Below are 21,706 nucleotides of genomic sequence, written 5' to 3' on the forward strand. Positions count from 1 at the left end.
CTCTGACAGGCACTGCTGATAGTGAACATAGTCAACTCTTCTGAGGAGTTTTGCTGTAGTCAGGAGCAAAACTTGACAGTAACTGGTAGAAGAAATAAGATTATGATGTTAAGATGGAGAAAAAAACCTTTTTTTTTTTTTGGCTACACCCACAGCATGCCCAAGTTCCCAGGCTGGGGACTGAAGCAATACTACAGCAGCAACTGAAGCCGTAACAGTGACAACACACTATCCTTAACCCACTGAGCCACGAAGGAACTCTTAAGAGCTCTTTTGTGTATGAAAACAACAATGTCAGAGATAATAAATATACTGGTTACAAGTTTAAGCTCTGAGGTCACTCAGCCAGAGTTCAAATCCTAGCTCCAACTGTACTAGCCTCTGGCAAGTTACCCAAAATCTCTTAGCCTCAGTTTCCTCTGCAAAAATAGGGTCATTACCCAATATTAACTAATACATAAGATTAGATTAAATGAGAAAATGCTCATAAAGCACTTGGCACCTGACACTGTAGCTGACAGTAGTAATAATATCAGTAGCAGTCAAGGTAAGGATATACTAAAAGTCACAGGAATATTCAGCCATTTGTAACAAAAGAAGCCCTGAAATAGCCTAAATGTCTAACAGCAGTACACTGTTGAAATAAATTTTTATATAAATACAATATAAGCAAATGCATATTAACATATATAATAAAAGATGTTCATTTCATTTTAAATAAGGTTAAAAAAGTACATATCAAATAAAACAATTAAAAAAGAAAAAATACCAAACAATATGAAAAGGTCTGAAATAATAAACACCTAAGTGTTAGTGGTAGCTACATCCAGGTGGTAGAGATAGGGATGTTCTTTATGTTCTTTTTGCTTATCTACATTTTCTAATTTTCTACAAACAATAATGTATACACACACACAAAAAAACTTTAATAAGTAAGTTTATAAAGAACATCTAAATAGTATTAAATGTTTTGGCAGGGTCCAAACAGAAAAGATTCTCTAAATCAATTAGCACACAATCCAAAGGTAGGATAAAAACCAGCAATTAGGAGTTCCTGTTGTGGCGCAGTGGTTAACGAATCCGACTAGGAACCATGAGGTTGCGGGTTCGGTCCCTGCCCTTGCTCAGTGGGTTAACGATCCGGCGTTGCCGTGAGCTGTGGTGTAGGTTGCAGATGCGGCTCGGATCCCGCGTTGCTGTGGCTCTGGCGTAGGCCGGTGGCTATGGCTCCGATTCGACCCCTAGCCTGGGAGGCTCCATATGCCGCAGGAGTGGCCCAAGAAATGGCAAAAAGACAAAAAAAACAAAAAACAAAAAACAAAAAAAACCCCAGCAATTAGTAAAGGTGGAAGGAAATGACAAAGAACAGAAACTACTTGTTCATGCAGTTCTGCTATACAAATTCCCAAGGTAAAACAAATACTTTCTTAATTGGGAGAGGTCTATGGGAAGCCAGGAAGACTAGATCAGGAGAGTATACAAGAGATGAAAAGATATGTAAGCACAAGTCTCTTGTGAACTGAAAGGAATAAATTCTCATTCTAGGTTAGTTAGTTTGTTTATTTATTTATTGTCTTTATGGCTGCACCTGCGGCATATGGAAGTTACCAGGCTAGGGGTCAAATCAGAGCTGCAGCTGCCGGCCTACACCACAGCCACAGCAGTGCCAGATCCGAGCCAAGTCTGCAACCTACACCACAGCTTAGGGCAACATTGGATCCTTAACCCACTGAGCAAGGCCAGGAATTGAACCCACAGCCTCATGGATACTAGTTGAGTTCATTAGTGCTAAGCCACAATGGGAACTCCTAAGTTAGTTTCAAAGGAGAGGTATCTTTACTCTGAAGTAAGATCACCTGAATAGAAAAACAAATCTACTGTGATGAAGACATGTAGTAAAGAAGCTCACAATGACTGGTCACAGATTTATAATAAGGTAGAATGAGAGCTTTCTGGGGGGGGAGGGGAAGAGCACACCCACAGCATGCAGAAGTTCCCAGGGATCAAACCCGCGTCACAGCAGCCATCCAAGCCACTCCAGTGACAATACTGGGTCCACAACCCACTGTGCCACAAGAGAACTCTGAGAGAACGTTTTTATTTTTATTTATTTATTTACTGCCTTTTTAGGGCCATACCCGTGGCACATGGAAGTTCCCTGGCTAGGAGTTGAATAAGAGCTGGAGCTGCCAGCCTACACCACAGTCACAGCAATGCTAGATCCAAGCCACATCTGTGACCTATGCCGCAGCTTGTGGCATTACCTGATCTTAACCCTCTGAGTGAGGCCAGGGATCGAACCCACATCTTCATGGATGCTAGTCGGGTTCTTTAACTGCTGAGCCACAATACAAACTCCAGAACTTTTTTAAAGTGAAGGAATGGGACACGTGATCAGGAGATAAAGGAGAGTGACAGTTTATTAAAATTAGTAAAAATAGAATACTTACGTAAAGGATTTTGTCCTTCACTTGCATAATATTCATACATGCCACTTTTAACCAATGTGTCATAGTGAGGTAGGAAGTCAATCCGTTCTTTTGTAGCTGTTAGCAGTAACTGATTGACTGTCTGTAGCACATATAGAGTGACTCCATCCTTAACAGTTTCATCTGTAAGTCAAGAGGTAACATCTTAAATGCTAAGCTAGCATTCAAAGCACAATCAATTTATTATTATTCTTTTGGTCACAACCAAAAGATGAGGCCAAAATTAATTAAATAATTAAATTATACAGGCAAATTCCCAAATAACAAATCAATCTATAAATTCAGTTGTGTTTTGTTATGAATATCGGCAAAACAGGTCCAAATACTTCCACTCATCTGAAATACTCAATTCTTAAAAAGTCAAACTGTCATAGGAAATCAGATGAGGAACTACATTAAAGTGGTATATGAATAAGGAAGAATGATGAAAATCGAAAAGCAATAAGGCACAAAAACTGGCAAGACTTAGAATATAGTTGGTTAAAAAAAAGACAATGGATGTTCAAATTTAGATAAGCAATGAGATCCTGCTATATAGCACAGAGAACTATATCTAGTCACTTATGATGGAACATGATGGAGGATAATGTGAGAAAAAGAATGTGTATATATATATAAATGCGTGACTGGGTCACTTTGCTGTACAGTAGACATTGACAGAAAACTATAAACCAACTATAATGAAAAAATCATTAATAAAAATAATAAATGTATATTCAAATTTGGACAGAAATAATTTTACAAATATTTCAATTTTTTTTTAATTCTGTGAAATAAATATTTAGGACTGTAACAAAAAAAAAAAGAAAAAAAAAGACAATGGAAGAATTCTAGTTAGTCAGGAGAATTAGCTTTTCAAGGGCCCACAAAGAAGGCTTGTGGCTAGATGTTGAGCAAGGTCTCATCTGTAGACATAATGATACCAACTCTTTTTCTGTAATCTTGCTTGAAAAATATGACTTCTGTACAAACTAGACATATACAGCCAGTTTCCATCCCCATCCGAACAAAGTAACCAAAAGCATCAATAGTTTTGTGATGCTTATCTATGTAATAAAATTTACTGCTCTATGATGTACTAGAATATATCAGATATAAAAGCATAAACATAACATTGCTTACCAAAATTATCACAGGTAATTTCTTTCCTACTTGTTGTTGTAATAACAAATTTCTCTTCAGGTGAAATGGCAAGTGTCTATCCAAAATAAGAGAAATAAAATCAATTATTACACAAAGAAAATAAATGGACTATTCAAGTTTATAAAAATATGAAAATACCGATAAAATAGTATATCTTAGTACTACAATTAGTGCTACATTTATTTGCATGAAAAGATCAGTCTTAATGTTTTCAAATTTTGCCTTTGTATAATTAAGCACAAATCTATTTATAAATTACCTATTTGCTTAACAAGGTTGATTTTTCTGCTATTATATGTTAGGTCCACACCCACAGCACATGGAGGTTTCCAGGCTAGGAGTCGAACTGGAGCTGCAGCTGCCAGCCTATGCCACAGTCACAGCAACTCAGGATCTGAGCCGTATCCATGATCTACACCACAGCCCGGAGCCAACAACGGAGCCTTAACTCACTGAGCAAGGCCAGGGATCGAATCCACATCCTCATAGATTCTAGTCGGGTTTGTTAACCCATGAAGAGAACTCCTAAGTGAACATTTTCAAAAGGTTTAACAACAGGACCCTCCCAGACAAAAGACTTATTACTTCATGTGAATATATAAGTAAACAGTTGGAGCAAAGCATTAACACTTATGTTCATATATATTAAGTACTTAAATATGTAAAAGCAAAAGTACTAGAAGAAAATAGAGATTAATATTTTTTAACACTGAAGAAAGGATAGCTACACTATGCAGGATATTTGCATAAAAACAATCTTTATTACCTATTATGACCCTTTCCAAAAATACAACTTAAAAAAAAAGTAAATTGAAAATTTAACAGGAAACAAAGCATCCTGAGGAGAAAAAAAAGCCTTCATAAATAAAGATGAAAATCAACAAACATAAATAGGAAAAAGACAGGAACAATCAAAGAGAAGACAAAGAGTTCCCACAGTGGCACAACCGGATTGGCTGTGTCTCTGCAGTGCCAGGAGGCAGGTTCGATACCCAGCCTGGTACAGTGAGTCAAAAGCTCTATGTTGCTGCAGCTATGGAGTAGGTCACAACTGAGGCTTGGATCTGATTCCTAGCATGAGAACTCCATATTCTGCAAGGCAGACAAAAATGAAAAGAAAAAAAAAAAAGACAAAAGAAAATGACTACAAAACCGTAAGAAGCTGAAATTTCACAACTAACCAAAAAATAATTAGAAAGATGAGTTAACATTTTCATTAAAATTTTACATTATCTTTAAAATTACAAGATGCAAGCTCTTTCCAAAATTAAACAATAGGACAATGCACAGTTAAGAGAAAAGGCTGACCTCTGTTTCAGGTAATGATGGGCCAGTTAACCTAGACCAACCTTAGAAGCAAGATGACTTAAAAAAAAATCTATATTAATGATACTTAGGTCTTCCATAGTGATACTAAAAATCCTTACTGGTCACTACTGAAACTAAATAAAGCACCAATTCCCTACTCTGAACACTGATAAATTAAAAGAAAAGAATTAGATAGAGCATTTATTATGCTTTTTTGCACCAACTTAAATTCAGAGTAACCATTTATCTCTAATTGATGAGGCAAAGTTGTTCTTTAAAGAATTCCGGAGAGATTCCCCCACCCCGGCCCCCGCCCCCTGAGCTGCAGCAATGATGACACTGAAGCCTTAATCTGCTGCACCAAAAAGGAACCCCCAGATGTACATTGTTTTAAATTCTGAAAAAGCTCCCCGCCAAAAAAAAAAAAAAGAATTCCTGCTAATAAATATAGGAGGAATGGCAATCAGAATACCACCATGAATGACTAAACCATTAAGTCAAAATTTTATTACGGAGGAAGCCAGCGAAACCACCTGAATCCCACTAATCTGATCTTAGAATTGTTAAGAGTGGGTCAAACAGCCATACATTACATGCCACCTGATGTGACGTATATATGAAGTACCAACAACACCTATAAAGTATTTTTGCCTACTCATCCCAAAGCTGAACCTAAATCTTTATTATAAGTTATTAAAAACAGCTTCCAATTTACAGGACACATAGAGTTAGAATAAGCTCAATTACACCATAAAGAAGCACAGACAAAGGTTCCTTGGTCTTTGGGTTAAGGATTCCAGGTCAGTGGGTTAAGGATCTGGTGCTGTCACTGAGGTAGCTCAGGTTGCTGCTGTGGCATGGGTTCAATCCCTGGCCTGGGAACTTCCACACACCATAGGCAGGGACAAAACTAAACTAAACTAAACTAAAATAGGAAGCTATTTAAAAAAAAAAAAGCAGCAGCAGCAGCACAAACAAATTCAGAATGTGGAAGGTGAGAGACAAACCAACTTGATTTCTTCAACAAGTCGATGTCAAGAAAAACAAAAAAGACTGGGGAAGGTATTTTGCAAGAAACAAAAAAAACAAGTTCAATACAAATACCCTGATTTAAACAAACCACGTATTAAAAAAATTTTGAGGCAAAAAAATCTGAATAAAAACTGAACTATTAGTTAACACAATTAAAAATGTTAATTTTGATGGTGTGATAATAGAAATGCATGATGAAGTATAGAGAAGTGAAGTGAACTAAGGCCTGGAATATGCTTCAAGAGGCAAAAATGAAGCTAGTGTGGTAGATACTTGGAAACTGCTTAATAAGGATAATGAGTACATATAGGTTCATAATGCTATTATCTCTCTATATATTTGAGGCTTTTAATAAGAAAATTTTCTAACTTAAAATATACTACTGCAGACCAGTGGAAGAGAAGAGAGAACCCTGAAAGAAAAACCTACACATATATACTGGGGGGGGGGGCAGTTGGCAAATAGAATGACATTACAAACTGCTGAGGAAAGAGTAAACTATTCAATGAATATTATTGAGACAACTAGTTAATTGTACAAAAGTAGGTAAGATAAATAAAATCCACTTCTCAACATACCCAAAAACAAATTCCAAGAGAACTAAAGTAGCTACATATTAATCCAAAGGAAAATAGGGAAGTAATTTTGAGAGAAGAGGGAAAAGGATTTCTGAAAATATCAAAAGCCATGAGGAGAAAGCAGGAAAAGATGTTCATCCTCACTAGTTATCAGAGAAATGAGAACAACATGATTATCATTTCCATGAAGCTGGCAAAAAATTTTTAAGTCTTAAAAATATAAAGTATAGGCCTCCATTAAAAGGATCATACACCACAACCAAGTGGGATTTATCCCAGGGATGCGAGGATTTTTCAGTATCTGCAAATCAATATGATACAACACATTAACAAACTGAAAAATAAAAATTATACAATCCTCTCAACAGATGCAGAAAAAGCTTTTGATAAAATTTAACAACCATTTATGACAAAAACTCTCCAGAACATGGACACAGAAAGAACATACTACAACACAATAAAAGCCATATATGGCAAGCCCACAGCTAAACTCAATACTCAACAGTATAAAGCTGGTATCATTCCATCTAAGATCAGTAGCAAGAAAAGGATGCTCACTCTCACCACTGTTATTCAAAATAGTTCTGGAAAGTCCTAGCAATAGCAATCAAAGAAGAAAAAGGAATCCGAACTGGAAAGGAAGAAGTAAAACTGTCACTCTTTGCAGATGCCATAACACTGTACACAGAAATCCTAAATACACCACCAGCAAATTACTAGAGCTCATCAATGAATTCAGTAAAGCTGCAGGATAAAAAACCAACATACAGGAAGTTCCTGTTGTGGCTCAGCAGTAACGAACCCAACTAGTATCCATGAGGACTCAGGTTTGATCCCTGGCCTCATGCGGTGGGTTAAAGCATCCAGCATTGCTGTGAGCTGTGATGTAGGTCACAGACATGGCTCGGATCCTGTGTTGCTGTGGCTCTGGCATGGGCCGGCAGCCAAAGCTCCCAGGCTCCTAGCCTGGGAACTTCCATATTCTGCAGGTGTGGCCCTCAAAAGCCAAAAAAAAAAAATACACACACACACACACACACACACACACATATACAGAAATCTGTTGCATTTCTACACATTAAAAATGAAACATCAAAAAGCCAAATTAAGGAAACAACTCCATTTACAAATGCATAAAAATAAAATCCCTAGAATAAACCTACCTAAGGAAGCAAAAAACTATAAGAAGACACAAATAGATATACCATGTTTTTGAACTGGAAGAACCAATATTGTTGAAATAACCATACTACCTAAAGCAATCTACAGATTCAATGCAATCTCTATCAAATTACCAATGGCAGTTTTCACAAAACTAGAACAAATAATTTTAAAATTTGTATAGAAACACAAAAGACTTCAAAAGACTTTCTTTCTTTTTGAGAAAGAAAAAGAGCTGAAGTTTCATGCTCTCTGATATCAGATTATATTACAAAGCCACAGTAATCAAAACATATGGTACTGGCACAAAAAGAGACTCATGGATCAATGGAACAGATAGAGAGCCCAGAAATAAACCTATGCACTTAGGGTCAACTCATCTTGACCTTAGGAGGCAAGAAGATACAATGGAAAAAGATAGTCTCTTAAATAAGCATTGCTGGGAAAACTGGACAGGGACAAGTAAAAAAATGAATTCAAAGATTTTAACAACAATACAAAAATAAATTCAAGATGGTTTACAGACTTAAGTCTAAAAATGGATACTATAAAACTCCTAAGCGGATACTATAAAACATAGGCGGAAGACTGACATAAACTGCATTGGTATTTTTTTTGCATCTGCCTCCTACAATAATGGAAATAAAAGCAAAAATAAACAAATGAGGCCTAATTAAACTTAAAAGCCTTTGCACAGCAAAGGAAATCATAAATGAAACACAACCTATGGAATGGGGGATACACAGGCAAACGACCCAACTGACAAGGCATTAATCTCCAAAACTTACAAATAGCTCATACAGCTCAATATCAAAAAGCAAACAACCCAAACTTCCCTAGTGGCTCAGCAGGTTAAGGATCCATTGTCACTGCTGTGGCACTGGTCACTGCTGTGGCACAAGTTCAATCCTTGGCCTGGGACGTCTATGTGCTGTCGGCACAGCCTAAACAACCAACCAACCCAATCAAAAAAAAGCTGGAAAACCCAAATAGACATTTCTCCAAAGCAGACAGACAGGTGGCCAACAGGCATATGAAAAGATGCTCAACAACACTAATTATCAGAGAAATGAAAATTAAAACTACAGTGAGCTATCACCTCACACAGGTCAGAATGGCCATCATCAAAAAGTCTACAAATAATATGCAAGTTTATGCATGGTGCAGCATATTAAGAATCCAGCACTTCGGTAGAGCTGGGTTCAACCCCTGGCCTGGGAACTTCCACGTGCCATTTTTTGGGGTATGGCAAAAAAAAAAAAAGTCTAAAAATAATAAATTCTGGAGTTCCCATTGTGGCACAGCAGAAAAGAATCCAACTAGTAACCATGAGGTTTCGAGTTTGATTCCTGGCCTCGTTCAGTGGGTTAAGGATCCCGTGCTGCCATGAGCTGTGGTGTAGGTGGCAGACACGGCTCGGATCCCACATTGCTATGGCTGTGCAATTCGACCAGCTGGGAACCTCCATGTGCCAAGAGTGTGGCCCAAAAAAGGAAAAAGTAAAATAAGTAAATAAATACATTCATTCTGGAGAGGGTGTGGAGAAAAGGAAATCCTCCTACACTGTTGGTGGGAATGTAAATTGGTGCAGCCACTAAGGAGAACGGTATGGAGGTTCCTTAAAAAAATAAAATGGAGTTACCATATGACTCATCAATCTCACTCCTGAGCATATACCCAGAAAAGACGAAAACTCTAATTCGAAAAGATCCATGCATTCCAATATTAACAGCAGAACTAATTACAACAGCCAAGACATGGAAGCAACCTAAAATATATATACAATGGAATATTACTCAGCCATAAAAAAGAATGAAATGCCATTTGTAACATGGATAGACATAGAGATTATCATACTAAGTGAAGTAAGTCAAAGACAAATGTCATATATCACATATATGTGGAATCTAAAAAATGATACAAATTAACTTATGAAATAGACTCACAGACATAGAAAACAAACTGACAGTTACCAAAGGGGAAAGGGGGTAGGGGAAAGATAAACTGAGAATTTGGGATTTACAGATACGCATAACTATATAAAATAAACAACAAGGTCCTACTGTATACCACAGGGAATTGTATTCAATACCTTTTAATAAACTATAATGGAGAAGAATCTGGAAAACTATATATATTTTTATATATACAAATAAAATTGGGAGTTCCCGTTGTGGCTCAGTGGTTAACGAATCCGACTAGGAACCATGAGGTTGTGGGTTCGATCCCTGGCCTCGCTCAGTGGGTTAAGGATCCGGTGTTGCCGTGAGCTGTGGTGGAGGTTGCAGACACGGCTCGGGATCCTGCATTGCTGTGGCTCTGACACAGGCCAGCGGCTACAGCTCCGATTACACTCCTAACTTGGGAACCTTCATATGCCACTGAAGCGGCCCTAGAAAAGACAAAAAGACAAAAAAAAAAAAAAAGAACAACCATATCGAAAAGTCATTTGGTATACTTTAGTAAAATTAAAAATACTCATATCCTGGAGCTCTCTAGTGACTCAGCCAGTTAAGGATCTGGTGTTGTCATTGCTGTGGCTCTGGTCACTGCTGTGGCGCAGGTTCAATCCCTGGCTCAGGAACTTTAACATAGCTCGGAAAAAAAACCCATATACAATTCCACCAAAGAGATATGAAGTTATAGAAATACATTGATGAGGAAAAGATTCTATTTGTTTATAGAAATAAAAACTGGGCGTTTCAGTCGTGGCTCAGCGGAAACAAATCTGACTAGTATCCATGAGGACACACATTCAATCCCTGGCCTCGCTCAATGGGTTAAGGATCCAGCACTGCTGTGGTCACAGACTTGGCTCCGGATCTGGCATGGTTGTGATGTAGGCCAGCGGCTACTGCTCAGATTCGACGCCTTGCCTGGGAACCTCCATATGCTGAGGGTGCAGCCCTAAAAAGACAAAAAAAAAAAAAAGAAAGAAAAACTGTTTTTTACAAATTAGGCTTTTATAAAATCATGATAGGCTTTATTTTTAGTTCCTTACTACTTTATTTCTACAATGTCCCAAATGTTGGATCATGTGTTTATAGATCCTACAGAACATAATACATTGTTTTTATAGTTACTGAAAAGCTATTTTGTCAAATTGAATTTTTTAAGATCTATGAAAAGTACTTATATATAAGTATTTCATACAATCACTCCATAATTTTATTATTCAATTAAGATACATGAGCTATATTTTTCTTTGCTTTATCTATAATTCTTCATAAAAATTATTTCTAAAATCCATTAACTTTTCTAAATTATTTTATAGCTCCGGTATTTGACAAACAAATTAAATATTTTTACATTATTCATTATGCTTTAATTCAAGATGTCATACCCTTTTCCTTCCATACTTTTGGTCTAAAAATCTATCTTATCAAACTAAGCTGAAGTCTTTCATGTATTTGTGCTAAACTGGTCTTGAACACACATTTCTTCTGCCTTTCTCTCTATGAAAGCAAGACACATTCTATTTCAGCAAAAGTCCTAACTAGGCCTTTTCATCTTTTTTTTTCTTTTTTGGCCTCCCTGCAACATGTGGAGTTCCATATGGGATCAGATCCAAGTCGCAACCCTACGCCACAGCTCCAGCAATGCCAGACCCTTTAACCTACTGCGCTAAGCCGAGGACCAAACTTGCATCCTGGAGCTGCAAAGACACTCTGGGAACTCTGGCTTTTTCATTTTTATAAGAGCACTTCAATCCCACCTTTTTCTGGTCTAATATTAAAGCACATGGATCTGCCTTTAATGAGTAAAGTAACTGCCCTGCATGTCTTCAGGTCAGCTTCAAACTATATGCTGTTAAAAACTTCTCTCAAAAGCCGATTTTAAGAAATATTTATGAAGGGCTAACTAACTTGCAGTCCATAAAATCCTCAAATGCCTTAAACTTCATCAATGGATTAGGTCAGTCAGAAACTAAATATCTGAACGCCATCTCTCTGAAACTCTGCGAAACTAGACTTTAATGATTTGTGCTTTGCCATTATATATCCAATGGCTCTGTTTCTGACCATCCCAAAACCAGGAACACCCATATTGCACTTGAGTAAGAAAGCTCTACAAAAACTTGTATGGTAACTGGTTAAAGCAGGTTGCAATACCCTAAATAACACAGAGTGTACCTTGCATTAAAGGGTAAGATAAGAGAAGTCTTTCCTATCTGTAAGAATCATCCATTTTATCAGGATTTGTGAGGAATCTAGGGAGAATTTTTTTCTCAAAGTTTTGCATCTTTAGCAGTGGGAATGTTTTTGTTTGTTTGTTTTGCTTTTTAGGGCCACACCCTCAGCATATGGAGGTTCCCAGGACAGGGGTCATGGAATCGGCTACAGCTGCTGACCTACGCCACAGCCATGCAGGATCCAAGCTGCATCTGTGACCTACACCACAGCTCAAGGCAACAACGGATCCTTAACTCACTGAGCAAGGCCAGGGATCAACTGAACCCACAACCTCATGGTTACTAGTCAGGTTCATTTCCGCTGAACCACAACAGGAACCCCTGTTTTTATTTTATAGACAATGTGGATTTTGTATCAATTGTCTTTCCTTCTCTGTTCTGATCTCTAAGAAACTCAAAGCTGATTTCATGGCTCAGCACTGGTAGAAGATATTATCAAATGAACTTCCATTTATTGCTCTCCTCAGGTTACCATTCTACGCTTTTTTTTTTTTTCCTCCTTTTTTGGCTGTGGCACCGGAAGTTCCTGGGTCAGGGATCAAATCTGAGCTGCAGCTGTGACCTACACTACAGCTGCAGCTGCAGCAACATCAGATCCTCCCACTAACACCTCCACAGAGACAAGCCAGATCATTAACCCACTGCTCCACAGTAGGAACTCCTATTCTTACATCTATCTTCTTTCACTTTCTTTTCATCTTTTGGAAATTTTTCAGCATAATATACACACATACTTTTTTTTTTTTTTTTAAGGAAAAGACTGATTCATTTAACTAAATAGCTATAAGTCAAATATTAGGTAAGGCTCTTACCCTCAAGGAGCAGAGAATGTTTAAAAAAGTACAATAGTATAACAAGTGCTATGGTGAGGTGACAAGAAATAGTGGAACCACACAAAGGAAAAAGTAGGCATTTCCTCAAAATTAGGGATGGAGGGGAGGGTTTGCACACAGAGGACTTAATGCTTGGGCATATTAAGAATTTAGGGGAGTTCCCGTCGTGGCTCAGTGGTTAACGAATCCAACTAGGAACCATGAGGTTGCGGGTTCGATCCCTGACCTTGCTCAGTGGGTTAACGATCCGGCGTTGCTGTGAGCTGTGGTGGAGGTCGCAGACGCGGCTCGGATCCTGCGTTGCTGTGGCTCTGGCGTAGGCCAGTGGCTACAGCTCCAATTCGACCCCTAGCCTGGGAACCTCCATATGCTGCGGGAGTGGCCCAAGAAAATGGCAAAAAAGACAAAAAAAAAAAGAATTTAGGGACTAAGTTATTTCCTAATCTTTGATCCTGCAAGGCTACAAGGGTTCAGGTGAGTCAACAGCTGCTTATCATAGGTCTAAGGGCTTCTGCCAAATCTATCTCTTCCTTTCTCTGCATTGCTCCTTTTCCAGAAAGTGAGCTTTCCCCAAATAACAGTTTAGAATCCATAATACTTTCCAGCACTACAAATACTTATTGGCTTAAGTTTTAATAAAAAATTTAAATTTAGTGCACTATCTGCCTCCTCCCCTAACAAGGAAAATGAGGGCTTTAGTAAGTAGTGTGGGCACTGTAGAGCCTATTTTTTAAAAAATACAAGTTTTAGAATCAAACAGACCTAAATTATAATCCCAATATCACTGTTTATGAACTACATAAACTCAGACTTAATTCAATAAACTCAGACTTAATTTTAGTTTTTCACATATATAATGGGGACAAAGTTATGGGACTAAGTGGCATAATCTGAATGACGTTTTAATTTTTTTGTAAAAGTTAGCCTTCCTTTTTTTTTCCCTTACTACTTCTCTCTGCTCACATCTAATCGAATTTAACCTTCTCCATTCCAGCAGGGAAAGTAAGAAGGAGGAGGAAAAGAATTGGTCAAAGAAAATACTTTCCTTGATTTTCAAGTTAAAATATTGAAGAAATAGAATAAATATATCTATTCCCTACAACACAGAACATCATTTGAGACAGAGTGGTATAACAGAAAGAATATGGGTTCTGTGTTTGACTAATTTTTGTACTAGCTATTTGACTTAAGTGAGTCACCATCTCCAAAAGTGAGTTTCCACTTCCGTAATAAGAGGTTAATACACTTCCCCTATATATGCAACAGAGTTGCTGACACTTCTCACATGGGAGAACTATTTCTGGAGGGAAGGTAAATTAGTACAATCTTTTTGAAAAGCAATTTTAAAATACAAAAAAGAGACTTAAAAATATACCTGACTTTTGATCAAGAAATTTCACTTCTAAGAATCTAAACCAAAGAAAAATAAAGACACAAAAGACAATGCATTCAAAGAGGTTTATCATGGCACTGTTTAAAATTGAAAATAAGCAAATGTCAACAAAACTAAGATATTTGGTTATATAAAAAGTGCTACAAAACAGACCACTTCAATTATGAAGACTTGTATTATAATAGAAAAATACTGACAGTATTAAGTGAAAAAAAATGGAATACAGACATCTACTACAGCTATTTAAAAAATAAGGTGGGGGGGGCGGGGGGCGGTAAGGATACAAAGAAACAACTCCAAGTGCTAACAGTGGATATAAATTTTACAGGGAGTAAAAGGTTTACTTTTTTCCCCCTCTGGTTCCGTATTTTCTTTGATGTGCTGTTATTTTAAAACCATTTTTATATGCCATGATTTTAAATCTACACATAATCAATATATTTTATATAATCAACTACAAGCATAATAAACATAGTTTCCAGAGTTCCCTGGGTGGCCTAGCAATTAAGGATCAAGTGTTGTCAATGCTATGGCCTCGGTTCATCCTGGCCAGGGAACTTCCGCCTGCCCGGGCCACTGCAAAAAAAAAAAAAAAAAAAAAGTTTCCTTTTCCTGGTTGGTTTTGAATACATTCTCAAAAAAGATGAACATTCATTCACTTTTCAAACACATGGGAATCTGCTATGTCCAGGCACAAGGATGAACTTCTGACTTTATGACATTTTGTCTTCTAATTTGGGCATTTACTACGTGCCAGGCACAATTCCAGACCTTAGGCATAAAGAAATCAAAGCCCTTGCTCTCAAGTCGTTGTTGTTTTTTGTTTTTCCTATGGGTCTTGATTTCAATTATTTCAGCAACAGAATTAATAGTATCAAAACAGCCTACTCAAGTTAAAACACTGCTTTAGACCAAGTCCTTTTTCCTTGGAAGCTAAGTGTTCTCTATGGCTTAAAAAGAGGCCCAAGTGCTTAATACAACTCCTGACAACATCCCTTCTTTATTTTTTTATTTTTGTCTTTTTGCTATTTCTTGGGCCGCTCCCGTGGCATATGGAGGTTCCCAGGCTAGGGGTCAAATCGGAACTGTAGCCACCGGCCTACGCCAGAGCCACAGCAACGCGGGATCCGAGCCGCGTCTGCAACCTCCACCACAGCTCACGGCAACGCCGGATCGTTAACCCACTGAGCAAGAGCAGGGACCGAACCCTCAACCTCTTGGTGCCTAGTCGGATTCGTCAACCACTGCGCCACGACGGGAACTCCAACATCCCTTCTTTAAAGCCGAAGCACCAACACCACCTCAGACAGAAAAGACTCCTCAGTTGAAAGTAGGACTTTTCCCACACAGTCATTAACTTTTACAGCAAAATAATATAGAGAGCATCTAAGTCCTTTGGTGTTTCCAGAGCCACCCAGGACACTCTTCGATTTGCTCAGGAACTCCCGTGGGGCTAGGGGTGCAGAGAGCCGGCAGGGCAGCTCCACCTGCGAGGCTTCCTTGGTCAAGTGTTTCCACTACAGAAGAATCCCCAGGGCGGGCCTGCAAACCTTGACAGAACGAGCCGGGAAACTGCATCATTTAAAGAACCCGAAGAAAATCGACTCTAGGCATTTCTCAACTTCTATCACAACACTCCTAACAGCCACGGGGCAGAAGTCTACTCTTTTCTTAATTAAAAAGAGGGGCGGGGGGGGGGAGTTTCATCCGAAAGAGACACAAGCGACTCCCGACTGGAAGATGAGCTGCACGTCCTCTGAGTTCGAGGTCGCCCCGGGCCCATTAAACCCGCGGTACCAAACCCCTAGCGGCGCCTCCTCCGGAACAGGGCCGGGAAGACCAGAGGGGAGGGCCACCGACCAGCCGGCTCCGAGACCCGGCCCAGATTCCCCGCCCGGCCTCGGGCATGGTGGGCACCCGGGACGGCGAAGCCAAGGCCGCAGGTCCAGGGCCGAGTGACAGGTTTATTGCCCAGGGTGAGCAACTAGGGTTTCCCGACACCCTCCCAACCCCAACTCTACCCGCGCTTCCCTCCTCCGCCCCTTCGCGTACCTGACACACCGAGGCGCGGAACGCCGAGTAGTCCGAGAGCTCCCCCACCTGCAGCGCCCGCTCTCCCAGCTCAGACTCCTTCTCGCGCCGGTCAAACAAGTACACCGTCCTGTAGCTGTCGCCTCCACCGCCCTCTCCAGTCCCCACCGAGGGCCCGCCGCCGCCCGCCGCTGCCATATTGTGGGAGAAGAGAGAAACAGCGGCGCCGGCGCCTACGGCCGCCGCGCTGAAGGCCGAAATGCAGGCTCCGCGCGGCGCCTACACCTCCAGCCCCCGGGGCGGCGCGAGGCCTCTACCCCGGCGCGCTCAGCTCCTCCCTCAGCGACGGCGGCCCAGCAGCGGCAGGCGCGAGGATCACCCGGGAACCGATTCAAACGAGCTCCTGCCCCGGCTCACGTCACTTCCGCGGCCCGCTGCTCCGGGGGAGGAGGGGGCGCGCGGCGCGCTCCTCTCAAGGCCTGGACCCGCACCCGCCGCCGCCCACGCGAGCTTGCAGCGCAACCAGCCACCAGTGCCTCCGCCTGGGACTGTGGCGCAGGAGGAAGAGAGAGCCCCTCGGCGCAGAGGGGGCGGGGCGAATCCGGCAGTCCGCGCGGGCCGGGGCGGGGCTTCGGCACCCACCGACCTGGGTCCGCCCCTTTCGGATGGAGGGAAGCGCGGTCCCTTACGGGTCCTTAGAGCTGGTGGCCCAGCAGCTGAGGCGGGAGAGCCCGCCCCGGGAGCGGCTGGGGGAGTCTCCCGAGGGACTCTTTTACCCCAGCCGAGATGGTCCTGGTACCTTCCCGCCTCGCCATGACCGAGACTGCCTGCCTTCGAGCTCTTAGGGCTGCGGCCACGGATGCGCCCTCAGCAGCTGGGTCGTGTGAAGGCTGCGGTGGGAAGCAGGAAAGTGGAAAGTAGATCTGCCCCCGCCGCAAGCACGTGGGTCCCCACGCGGGAGAAACCGACGGACGCCGAGAAACCCTGCTCCGGAGCTTTTTCCGTCCCATTTCCTAGTGTTTCTCTGTGGGCCTGGCTTGGCCCCGGGAAACAAAGTTAGGCCCTAAAAATCTCCCCCCACTGCCACCCAGGTTCCGTGACGTCACCGCGGCCGCCGAGGGTCTCAGCGTCAGGCACGCGCCCCCCCACCACCACCACCGGCACCGTTACGCTGCTGAGCGTGGCGAAGAAGAATGCCTGCACCAGAGAGTCCTTAGGAATCAGTTGGTGTTCGCAGAAGGCTTAACTTACTATGTTCAAAGATAATAGCCTTTTTTGACCTTCATTAAATATATCTGCCATATCTGAAAAAAGGACACAATGAACTTCTTTGCAGAACAGATAATGAAAAAACGGTTTCCAAAGGAGACAGTTTGAGGGGTGGGGGAATGCGCTGGGGGTGTGGGATGGAAATCCTATAAAACTAGATTGTGATGATCATTGTAGAACTGTAAATGTAATAAATTCATTGAGTAATAAGAGAATAATGCTAAAAAAAAAATCCCTGCGCTGCCCATGTAGTGCCCCAACTCAGCAACAAGTAATATTGTTTAAGGACTAGGCTTAGCCATTTACTCTCCAGTTCTTAAAAATATTAAGTGAATAGTATGTGCTTGAGAGTGATATTTAAATTCATTAAGCCCAAAACAGCAGACTGGGAGATTCTTCGATTGGTCAAAAGTTTGGGTAATGAAGTCTAGATTTGCTTGTCCAAAGAAAGCTGTTTCAGAATGGGGGGGGGGAATTGTCTAGACATATAAGGTATTAAAAGTAGAACGCACAGTTGGAACAAAAGTGTGAAGGCATGTTTTGGGGGGGGAACAAAGAATAGAGCTAGAAGTAAGGAGAATGGAGCAGTAGATGGTGGAAGATAAAATTTGTGCCAAACGCCATTCATGTTTCTGAAGGGAAAGAGGTGGTGTTGCTGAAACCAAAGTAACCCCCAACTCCTAGGTGATTTCTTTGACTTATGTTGTACCTCTCTAGTTCAGGTGAACTTTTCCTTGCAGCACATTATATGTAATGGTGTTTGATTTAAATGACCAAAAAAAAAAAAAAAAAGCCTTTGGGGGATCTTAATGAGTGAAATAAATTGCTTCTTTCTTCGCATTGGGACTAGGGCTAGAAGTTCATCACCAGGGCAATTTCCCATTTCTCTATAATACTGAATTAGGCAAATACATGAATACAAATAGAAATTCTTTTCATGTCGTTAGAATAGAAAGTCTCTTGGAGAAATCCAAAATGCTGCTAGGGAAGTGTACTACAATACTATGGGCAACTCTTGTTGGAAATATTGATAGGTATCTTGTTGAGACATCAACTCTGAATCACTGTCTTCTATGGCAGTTCGGCAGTCTGAAACAGCCTCAGAACTTTTGCCCAACAACTTTTGTTTTCAGAAACTCCCCAGATAACTTTTTCAGCAAAGAAAGATGATGTTTGTTGCTTTAAAAAAAAAAAAATTAGCATAGTTGATTTACAATGTTAGTTTCAGGTGTACAGCAAAGTGATTCAGTCAGTTTCATATACATATTTTTTCAGATTCTCTTCCATATATAGGTTATTTCAAGATATTGACTCCAGTTCCCTGTGCTATACAGTAGGTCCTTGTTGTTTATCCATGATGTTTGTTCTTTAATTTTTATCACAAATAAGTTTGAAATGACCCAGTCCCATAATTAGTTCTCTTTGTTTTTATTTCCATTAGCTAACTTATTGTATAGAGTATAAATATTTAAGTGTCCATGTATCAGTTATCTACTGATGCATAACAACCTACCCCCAAACTTAGTGACCTATTGTACAACTTTCTATGGCCCTACCTCTGGGATGTGGCCACCATGATTTGAGATGCCACAGACCCAGACCCATATTTGCTGGGCAGCAGTGAATAATTTCTCTTCAACTCTAAAATTGAAAATGGGATCAAATAAAACTATATTGCAAAAAATGGGAAACAGTGAAAAAGAGTAAAATAAGTCTATGTAGAGCCTGAAGATTTTGTGGTGGAAAAAATATTGGATGTGTGTAATGAATGGGAGGGTGAAATATTTCCTTCAGAGGAAGGGATTTAGATGCTGACAAAACTTGAAAACTTGAAGAAAACTTAGATTATCCAAAGTTAAAGTATTTAATTCTGAAAAAGCTGGTAAAAATGGTACAAGAGAAAATCTTCATCTGACGGTGAATCTGATGACAGGAAATCAAAGAAGAGATTCTGCTGACAAACAAGACGCTTTGCCAACAGTCTTGATACTGGGCAAATAATTGCTGTTACGTACAGCAGTGGAGAATTAATATTTCTCAGGAAATAGAAAGATACAGGTGAGGTAGACTCAGTGCTGGAGAAGAGGCAAAGATGAAATATGCTCAAATTTTAATTGCTTTTTATGAAGAGAGACACACTTGGCATTCTTGTCCAGAAGATGCTCAATAATTGTTTATATACATATACAAATCTGAGTCTTGGTTTATGCCTCATTAGTATGAAAAATAACTACATTCTAATGAAAATCAAGCTTGATGTGTTCATTTTGAGTAGTAGTAAGGAATTTTTAATTTTTTTTCCATCGATAGCACTGGTTACTTTCAACAAACAAAAACATTCTGTAGTTGTATCATTTGTCAGAAAAGAATATTTGATAGCATGGTATATTATTTTCTCTGCATTAGAGAACAAGTTTTTGTTTGTTTGTTTTTTGGCCATGTGGAAGTTGCCAGGCCAGGGATCAAACCCAAGCCACAGCAGTGACCCCAGCTGCCACAGTGGCAATGCCAAATCCTTAACCCACAACTCACCGAGCCATAGAGGAACTCCAAGAACAACTTTTCTAAAGTGTTAAACTTCTGTAACCATTCCTCAAACAGAACTTATGTTTATTATGTTTAATCTATGATGCCCAAGGACCATTCTGGGTTTATTTGCTTTTGTGTGTATATATAAGTATGTATGTAAAAGGTTGTTGTTGGGTTTCATGACTTTTTTTTTTTTTTTTTGCTTTTTAGGGCCACACGTGTGGCATATGGACATTCCCAGGCTAGGGGTCAAATCAGAGCTATAGCTGCTGGCCTATGTACACCATAGCCACAACAATGCCAGATTGGAGTCGCATCTGCAACCTACACCACAGCTCATGGCAACTCGGGATCCTTAACCCACTGAGCAAGGCCAGGGATTGAACCCACATCCTTGTGGATGCTAGTCAGGTTCGTTACTGCTGAGCCACAGCAGGAACTCCTCAGGGTTTTCTTTACATTCATTAAAACAAAAAAGGCATTTTTTCAGGAGTAAGTTCAAGCTGTTTTGGGGATGCCATCATTCTTTTTTTTTTTTTTTTTGTCTTTTTGCCTTTACATTAGTCACTCCCGCGGAGTATGGAGGTTCCCAGGCTAGGGGTCTAATCGGAGCTGTAGCTGCCAGCCTACGCCAGAGCCACAGCAACGCAGGATCCGAGCCACGTCTGCAATCTACACTACAGCTCACGGCAACGCCGGATCGTTAACCCACTGAACAAGGGCAGGGACCGAACCCGCCACCTCCATGGTTCCTAGTCAGATTCGTTAACCACTGCGCCACGACGGGAACTCCATGGGGATGCCATCATTCTTAGCAACCTAAGAAATAGATCACCTCAAGCTAAATTGAATATTTTCCTGAAGCCATAGCCTTTCCAATCAAATAGATGTTTCTGTAATTAATTAGTCAATTTATATATAAACAATTTGAATTGGAAATTTTAAAGCAGGCTTTTCATATCTATAGTCATATAAACGCAACAGTTCTTTTGCAAAACTTCCTGAAAATTTTTATCACTACTGACTTCCCATTGCTGAGGAAACTGAATACTGGTGTATTTAATTAGCTAAACAAAGCTTAGATGAGCATTTAAATTCCTTCTAGGAGTTCCTGTGATGGTTCAGCAGGTTAAGAACCCCAGCTAGTATCCATGAGGATGCAGGTTTGATCCCTGGCCTCACTCAGTGGGTTAAGGCTCTGGCATTGCCACGAACTTTGGAGCAGGTTGCAGATGTGGCTTGGATCTGGCGTTGCTGTGGCTATGGTGTAGGCCAGCAGCTGCAGCTCCAATTCGTCACCTAGCCGGGGAATTTCCACATGTCACAGGGGCAGCCCTAAAATGGAAAAAATTAAAATAAAAAAATGAATTTCTTCTATAGAATCATTCCATTATGAAAATTTGAAATCTTTGTGCTATATTGACCAAAAGATTATGATTAGTGGACAGTCTTTGCTTACGAAACTAATCAGATGATTGGGACCTGGTAGCATAAATGAATGACAAACTTTTGCAATCTATTGATCTGTATGTTTTTTTCTTTATCCAACCCATTCCTTTTCAGTATCTGTGTTACTGATTCAAGCAAAAGTCAGGAAAAACAATGACGTTGTAGTAATCAGAATGTTATCCAACTATGTATTGCTTACTTTAAATGTTAGTGAACAGTAAATATTTTCACATTAAAAAAAAAAACCTTAGCTTCAAATAGGAACCATTTATAAATGCTCATGATTCTATAACTTTGGC

At 40.2% G+C, this 21,706-nt stretch overlaps 1 protein-coding gene and 1 pseudogene across 2 annotated transcripts in view; one reads left to right on the forward strand and one right to left on the reverse strand.

Annotated features, from left to right (window-relative positions):
- SMCHD1 (structural maintenance of chromosomes flexible hinge domain containing 1) overlaps positions 1–16,358 on the reverse strand; it is a 151,793-nt gene extending 135,435 nt beyond the window's left edge. For both annotated transcript variants that reach the window (XR_007136643.1, XM_047793835.1), the window contains exons 1-3: positions 16,182–16,358; positions 3,612–3,687; positions 2,451–2,612 (exon numbers count right to left, since the gene is read on the reverse strand). Coding sequence is in view for 1 of the 2 variants with exons in the window: in XM_047793835.1 (XP_047649791.1) it covers positions 2,451–2,612; positions 3,612–3,687; positions 16,182–16,358 (415 nt within the window). In the remaining variant the exon portion in view is untranslated. The remainder of the gene's footprint in view (positions 1–2,450; positions 2,613–3,611; positions 3,688–16,181) is intronic.
- A 2,422-nt stretch (positions 16,359–18,780) lies between these two features.
- LOC125134480 (chromobox protein homolog 3-like) lies at positions 18,781–19,599 on the forward strand (annotated as a pseudogene).
- Positions 19,600–21,706: the final 2,107 nt, after the last annotated feature.

The sequence above is a fragment of the Phacochoerus africanus genome, chromosome 8, assembly GCF_016906955.1.
Source record: "Phacochoerus africanus isolate WHEZ1 chromosome 8, ROS_Pafr_v1, whole genome shotgun sequence".
In the NCBI taxonomy this organism is placed as follows: Eukaryota; Metazoa; Chordata; class Mammalia; order Artiodactyla; family Suidae; genus Phacochoerus; species Phacochoerus africanus.